At 39.4% G+C, this 8,455-nt stretch overlaps 1 protein-coding gene across 3 annotated transcripts in view; it reads left to right on the forward strand.

The window, feature by feature from the left end:
- MYOM1 (myomesin 1) overlaps positions 1-8,250 on the forward strand; it is a 156,103-nt gene extending 147,853 nt beyond the window's left edge. For all 3 annotated transcript variants that reach the window (XM_068237221.1, XM_068237223.1, XM_068237222.1), the window contains 2 exons: positions 1,710-1,765; positions 5,727-8,250. In XM_068237221.1, coding sequence (XP_068093322.1) covers positions 1,710-1,765; positions 5,727-6,011 — 341 coding nt within the window. In that variant the 3' untranslated portion in view covers positions 6,012-8,250. The remainder of the gene's footprint in view (positions 1-1,709; positions 1,766-5,726) is intronic.
- The last annotated feature ends 205 nt before the right edge of the window (positions 8,251-8,455 follow it).

An 8,455-nucleotide genomic window follows, 5' to 3' on the forward strand; every position in this document is an offset into this window, starting at 1 on the left:
ACCTCTATACTCATTTCTCCTGGGAGGGGGGTGGGCATCTGGGGGACCCCTTTTTAAAGGGGGCTCCCAGATTCCACCATGAACCCCCCACCCAGGAAATCGCGGCCTCCACCTCCACCGCCCATCGGAGGTGGAGAAGAGCCCCTTGTCCTTGGATTGGACAAGGGCTCGGAGGGGGAGGGGAAAGCTTGGCTGCCCCTCCCCTTCCGAGACCCCCCAATCCATGGACCATGCGGGCTGGTATAGTCAGGGTGCGGAGCCCCACGCGGCCGGTGCTCCGCATTCTGGCTATCCCAGCCTGCATGGGGGACAAGGGGTTAAAGAGGTCTGGGAGGGGGGACCCCACGTCGTTTTTTTTTTATATTTCCCACACTCAGAACGAAGTAAGTAAAACTCTTCCCACTTGGGGGAATCTATGAAAATAATACACTATTGTTACCTGTGCAAAAAAAACTGACATTTTCCGCATTTAAAAGACATTTTTGCCCTTGAAACTTAAAAATCGATTTTCTCAAAAACTATAAGGTGTTTTTGAAAAAAAAATTTTTCCTCTTATTCCCACTGATCCCCTTAATATACCCTAGGAATTTGGTGTTCCTAAACTTTAAGCAGGCTTTGCTATTAACCGTTAAAGTCGGCGGGTTTTTAAATGTATACATTTTTACTTTGAAACTTTAACATCGATTTTCTCAAAAACTATAAGGTCTTTTTGAAAAAATTTTTTTTCCTTTTATTCCTCCTGATCTCCTTAATATATTCTCCAAATTTGAGGCTCTTAGCATTTAAGGGGGCTTTGCTATTAACCCTTAAAGTCGGCGGCTTTTTTATATTATACGGAGCGTTACGGTTTAACGCGAAATTACGGTAGCGTTTAATGCGAAATTACGGCATGAACGAAACGCGAAATTTCGCATTGAAAATTACGCTTACGGTATTTTCAATTACGATTTTAATGGCAATTTCGCTACGCTAATTTCGCATCGTAATCGCAAATTTCGCATGCGTAATTATAGTAATGCGAAATTACGAAAATTTCAGCTCAACTCTATGCAAAAGTCCATTTATTTCAGTAATTCAGCTTAAAGGGTGAAACTAATGTATGAAATTGACTCATTAACACGCAAAGGAAGATATTTTAAGCCTTAATTTGTTCCAATGATTATGGCTTACAGTTCATGAAAACCCCAAAATATAAATCTCAGACCATTAGAATATTAAGGGAAATGTTCAATAATCTAGGCTCAGTGTCAGACTCTAATCAGCTAATTCATCCAAAACACCTGCAAAGGGTTCCTATTTCATGTATTAGTTTCACCTTTTAAGTTGAATTACTGAAATAAATGAACTTTTGCACGATATTCTAATTTTTGGAGTTTCACCTGTATTATTGATCCTTGAACCATATAGTGCTGACATTTACTAAAAATATGATTCGCTACATGAGTACAGAGGCTAAAGATTGGGCAGATCATACAGGAGATGGGGCTTAGCAGTAAATGTGTACTAGATTTCAGCTTTATGTGGTTGGGTGATACACATTGGTCAAATAACAAAGATGTCAAATTATTAAACAGTCACTAAACTTGTGTGCCCTTTGTGCATTCCAAAGGCTCTAGCTCTTGTTCAGCAACAAAACCTACGGTACTTGTGATTTTTCTAAAGTAATTATGTAAGTATATGACTAACTTTTTGTAAATATTTTATTTTAGATCGTGCCAGAGTAATAGGAGGTCTGCCTGATGTTGTAACTATACAGGAAGGAAAGGTAAAGGAAATACGTGACATGATGCTGAAAGTAAATCTTGGAAAACTGAAAAAGTGGTTTAAGTGTTTTGTATAATGTACACACTGGAGGGCGCTGCCCCAAATTTGCATGAGTCTACTAATACTCCTAAAAAAGAAACTTCCTCCTGCTGCAACCGTTCAAGGCGTGGTTTCCCCCTAACCACACCTCCAATATGAACAGAATTTACAATATAGTAGAAGGTGCGCTGGACTTGAGTTTTAAAAAAAGCCGTATTTATTACAGTGAATCTTAAGTGTTTTGTGTCATATATTCTGTAACATGAACTAGAGGCAAGGCTGTGTATTATAAGGCTTTGTTCACATCTAAAATCGCAATCGCAAATGCCAGCATTTTGCGATTTTGAGAGTGATTTTTTAGTGCCTCCTGGTGCTTACCTGTGTGCTACGATTGTTTGTAAAGCGCTTTTCTAAACGCTTTTTCAGAGCAATGTGTTTATTCACTTCCTGACAGGGACAGATCTGGGGGGGGGGGGGGGGGGGCAGGCGGGTATCTTGCCCCAGGCGCAGTTTGTTGAATTCTTAAAAAGGCTGCAAAATTTGGATGGGGAATGGCAGCTTAGGCACCAAAACCTGATCTTTAGGTGCCAAAACCTGACCTTTAGGTGCCAAAACTGGATGGGGAATGGCAGTTTAGGCACCGAAACCTGACCTTTAGGCGCTAAAACCTGACCTTTAGGCGCCAAAACCTGACCTTGCCCCAGGCGCAACTTGGTCTAGATCCGCTGACGCAAGTCAGGAAGTGAACTCTTTGACCTGCAAAGGAATAAATACAATGTATTTATTCTTAAATGGGCTGGGGAAATTGCTATACAAAGCGCTTTTTCAAGTGTTTTGTGATTTCCCTATACCGTCCATTGAGGCAAATCGCCCCACGAAAATGGTAGAGGCAGCGCTTTGGTGAGCGGATCGGAATCGAACCATTCAGATGTGAACACTCTCATAGAGAATCATTGCACAAACACTTTTAGATTTTGAAAATCGCCGGCGCTTAAAAAAAAGCAAAAACACCCTTAGTGTGAACAAGCCCTTACTGTGCTACAAAACATGGCTCCAGTCATCTGCAGAAGCCTGACTATCCTGTCAGCTGGCCTCTGCTCCATAATAGGTATTGCAATACGGAAAGGTGGATGTGGTGTGTGTGTGTGTGTGTGTGTGTGTGTGTGTGTGGGGGGGGGGGGGGTTGCAATTGGCTGTAGCCCTTCCATATGAAGACTTTTTTTGCACAAAAAACAGGGAGCGTGCTAGAGCCTTGCTTTTTACAAAGTTGCAGTCTTACCTTGACGTACATTTTCAGTATATGTTACATAACTCACGTTCACTTCGGAACTCTTCTATACAGTATGTGTGTCCTTCTTCATGGAGAGCTATAAAGGTAGCTCTGATTTATGGATATGTGCTGAATCACTATTGTTGCTCCTATAAGAGCTATACAACACAGAACCTTATCAGCAGTTCTTGTCTATACTGCTTACTAAAACATCATTAGTACAAAATATTATAAAAAATATTAATATTATTAATACAAAATTAATAATATAATGTCATTAGACTGTGCCTATTAGCTTCACTTGAATCTTTTGTGAGGAAAGGTTTAATTCTACCATGAGACTTCAGTACAGTATTATACCTCAACTGTTTGCCAGATAGCATTAGATAACACTGCCGAGGTATATTTAGGCTACCGGTGCTATGAGTCACCCTTATGCAACATTATTTTAATCAATAAGGAAATGGTTTTCTGTCACAAACTCATATTATCAATGGATTTTCTACTTGTGGTGTGAATGAAACAGATTATGAAGTGTATATTCATCATCACACTGAAATCACAGGGCAGAGATGTTACATTTTATCTAATACAGCACAATAGGTAATGCCAGAGTGTTTAGAAGTAAATATATCAAACTAATATCTTTGATTCGTTGCTTTTATCAGCAGGATATTTTTCCGAAAAAGGAGAGAAAACAAAGTCTCCATTGTGGAAACCCAGTGATCTGATTGGCTGGAGTGTATATTTCCTAGTGACTGGCTAATCCTTTTCTTTCGAAACATGAACCAATGAAGGGGTGGGGACTCCTGGCTCAGAAATGGGTTAAGGTTAAATGGGGCCCTGGGCAAGATAGCAGTTTTGTTTTTAGAAATATTTGGTAGGGGCTATCATCCGCCAGGCCCCTAGACTCTCTCCAGGCCCTGCCTAGGAGTGCCTTGTGGATGATCCGGCTCTGTCCCGGCTAATCCCCTGCTAATGCTGCACTTTAAGGAAACTCTGTACTCAGGGGGATGATCAAGAAGGGTTTCTGCAATGCAGGAAACAATGACGATTTCATATTTATATGACAGGTAATTTAGGCCCCATGGGGTTGATTCACAAAGCTTTTCTCATTAATTATCTCACCTTACTTATTTTTCAGCTTTACTGTAAAGGCCCATACACACGCTAGAGTAAAGTCACTGAGATGGTCGATAACGACCACCTTAGCCGATAATCCAGCGTGTGTATAGTGGCCCCTGACCGGCGCTCAGCAAGTGATCTGCCAGGTGGATAAACTTACTCAAGCGACAGCCAATACATGTGTGCACGCCGCTTGCCCCACCCACCATGTGATGTCACTTCTGCTCTGCCCCATCGTCCCTCTGCCTACCCACATAGCAACAGAACGCACCATCAGCTATAAAGCTGACTCCGCATCTATACGGCATCGGCCCAGCAATGTCACCCAAGGGAGCGGGTCCCGATCCCCGACAGGCGACATATGTATGGAGCTTAATGAGAGCTAATGCATAAGATAAACAGATAAGGAGATCTAGTTCATGAGATTACAACTCAATTACGGTGCAAATTTGTAATGCAAAATTTCGGATAAAATCGTAATTGATTTAATTAGTAAACGTAATCAGGAACTGTAATTTAGCAATTTTGCATAATTTTCGCCCCCATACATGCTATCATCACCGAATTGGTTGGGAACAAAGCAGAAAAATATATAATTTTTCAAAACGACCTTGTAGTTTTTAAGAAAATCTATTTTAAAAATGCAAAGGAAAAATGTTTTTTAAAGGGAACCTGAAGCGAGAGCTATATGGAGGCTGCCATTATTTGCTTATTTATTTTTAAGCAATACCAGTTCACTAGCTGTCCTGCTGATCCTCTGCCATAGACCCTGAACAAGCTTGCAGTAGATCAGGTGTTTCTGACATTATTGTCAGATCTGACAACATTAGCTGCATGCTTGTTTCTGGTGTGATTCAGACACTACTGCAGCCAAATAAGCCAGCAGGGTTGCCAGGCAACTGGTACTGTTTATAAGGAAATAAATATGGCAGCCTTCATATACTTCTTGCTTCAGGTTCCCTTTAAACTGTAAAGTTTGAAAAACGTTTTACCTTTGCATGTTTAAAATTATTTTTTTCAAAAAGAACAAGGTCTTTTTGACAAAAAAATTGACTTGTTTCCTCCCCCTCCCCCCCTTCTCCTTAAGGTATGGAGACTTTGCTATTAATCACTAAAGTCAGCAGGAAATTACGCAAAAATTACATGAAATTACAAATGAATTACACAAAATCAGTTGAAAGTCCAAATCTTAATTACATATGGCCGTAAATTGCGAAAATGTACCTAGAATTTGACGTAATGGTAATTAGCAGGTTACGATCATCACTACCAATAACTAGTCTTGCGTATAGGTTTACCTCAGGAAAGAGTAACGCATTCAGGAAAGAGGACACATTGTAGGCTTCTAAAGTAGAGAGCTGACAGTCATTGGTTACAAATTAAAATGGAGAGATAATTTGTAATTACATTGAACTACAAAGAAACTTGTGCTGTACTGACATACTGTACATTTATAGCATTTTTTTTTTAAAGAATGTAAAAAGTGGACCGTAGTGACATTCACACTGATTGCGCTCTTACCTTCTAGGCGCTTAACCTTACATGCAATATCTGGGGAGACCCAGTGCCAGAGGTCACATGGCTGAAGAATGAGCGGGAACTGACTGGAGATGATCACTGCATTCTGAAGTTTGAATCTGGAAAGTACGCCAGCTTCACCATCACCGTCGTCTCCACATCCGATTCCGGCAAATACTGCATCCGGGCAAAGAACAAATACGGCACTGAGACTAATGATTTTACTGTAAGTGTGTTTAATCCAGAGGGTGAAGAGGCAGAGCAGGAGCCTCAGGCAGATGCTAAGAAAAAGTAACCGAGCTTCAGAGAAAGAGAAATTAGGGATGGTAGAATGATGTTAAGTGCTAAAATGTGCAAGAGCTGCCTGTTCTCAAACCAGTCCTTAGATTATTCAGGAATATAAATTGTACTTGTAATCTGCAATCCTATCTTGAATAGTCCACAACACTAAGATATTAACACTGTCATGAGTCCAGATCCTTAATTTAAGACTTCCAGAAAAACCTGGGGACTGGTTTGAAAAGCAGTAATGTCTGTGATTGTCTCCACTCCTTTAACCTACCTCACTTCTAGTTTACCACTAATTCAAACAGCTTAAAATATTATTGTTGCTTTCACAGTAGAAAGAATCATTTTGTGCCCTAATCCAGTACCCCTAATAATGCAGCCAAACAAGTGCCACAAAGTGTTAAAGAGACACTGAAGCGGAAAAAAAAATTATGATATAATGAATTGGTTGTGTAGTTCAGATAATTACTGCTGAGTAATAACATTCTCATATTTTTATTTTCAGTTATATAGTTTTTTTTAATTACATTGCATTATTCTCTAATATTTGCAGTTTACATACTACTCAGCATTCTGAATAATTTTACAGAGCAAGCAAGTGAACCATTCTCTGCAGGAAAAAAAATAATAATACAGTGCCAAACACTCGAGATAATAAGCTTCAGAAGACAGAGCTCTCTGCGACTTTTAAAGTCGTGGAGCTCAATGGCTCTTTTGCAAAGATAACAACTGGCGTTTCTTAACTCTTCCTGTACCGGAAACAATATTAGACTTATGTCTCTGCTCCTAACATTTTATTAGCTGTACTACACATATAATTAATTATATCATACATTTTTTTCTGCTTCAGTGTCTCTTTAATGCATGTGATATTTGCATCACAGTAGTGAAATCAGTGGCTTCCAGTAACCTGGTTACCGTCGGCATAGTTTTAATTCTGATTTTGTTAGAAAATCACTTTCTCAACATCATGTTCAGGGTGCATATTCATTTAATAAGGTACAGAACATCTAGATCGATCAATATCATTATAATTCAGCCCACAGTTTGAACAATTTATGCATATCTAATATAATTACTATTCTCTAATGTAATGTTACTGGCAGTAATTAGATAAGCGCAACTAAGTTACCCAATATATAGTAGTAATACATAAAACAGCAGGTTCTTCTGTTGGCTGCTTAACCATGCAAAGCATTTACAAATTAAAAGACGCATAGTGATAAAAATTAGGCTTTCTTTATAATCTTTAGAACATGACAGTCTTAAAAGCAATACTATAAAATATGACTATTTTGAGCCACAGGTGTACATAGGTATTCAAATATATTTATAAATGTTTTGGCTTTGCTTAGTACATAAGAGTTTCATGTAGTGAAATAGATAGACTCTAATGTGGTGGCAAAAAAAAAAAAGGAAAAGAAAAAAGTAGTTTACAGAATATTACTGGAGAAACGTTCATTAATTACAAGTATGAGGATAAACTACAATGGAGTAAAACTATACTGAGCTGGAAATAATAGGGGCGTGCAGTTAGGAGTGCCTCATTGTGTAATATATGAGGACACTGGACCCCATATGTCTAACATGAAACTACGGATTGACACTTGTCATTATAAGCACTATACTTTACTTCAACTGAAAATCATCCTCAAGTTGCAGGTTTAATAAAGCAGACCTCCGGCCAAAACTTTCTTTTTGTTTTGGAAAGAGAAGAGAAGAGCTACAACTATTAAACATTAGGTTGTCTGGCATCTAGATGAGGGATTTTCCCCTCCTTTGCCAGTGTCATTATAAATAAAAAAAAATAGCTGGTGTTCCACTGCAAGCACACAGCAGACCTGTAATGAGTCCATTATAGCTCAGCCCTGGCAGATCACCTGCATTGACTGCTCTGCTGGTGTCCAACTCCTAGCGCCACCTGACCACAAGCACTGTAAGACACTGGAAGATGAGGTGGGTGAAAGAACTGGAGTGAGGTCAAGGTTAGTATACATGTTTTAGTCCAGCAGTACACAACTGGGGAAGAATTTGAAGATTGGCATATAGAAATAAAAAAAGACCATTTCTGTAGAATGGCTCAGCCATGTAAGACTATACTGTACTGTAAAACCACCACCACTTCTATGTGTTGTCCATTGCTGTTCATTTTCACTTGTGTTGACTGTAGGGAATCCAACCAGTTCTGTATGTGTCTACCTACTGTTCACTAATAAACAGAGCACATATTTTCATCTCTACCTCCACCTGCGTTTCACTGTGTGTTCTTCTTTTAATCACAGATCCCCACTCTCAGCACCATAGTTTAACAGGTTCACTATCCACTCATCTGTTCTATGACACTAAAATGAGATTAAAATTTACACATCTTCATTTATACCCACAGAGATCACTGGTCCTGTACACTGTGCTATTATAGCCCGGCAGTAATACTCCCTTTTCACTTCCACA

This window comes from Hyperolius riggenbachi, chromosome 5, assembly GCF_040937935.1.
Source record: "Hyperolius riggenbachi isolate aHypRig1 chromosome 5, aHypRig1.pri, whole genome shotgun sequence".
Lineage (NCBI taxonomy): Eukaryota > Metazoa > Chordata > Amphibia > Anura > Hyperoliidae > Hyperolius > Hyperolius riggenbachi.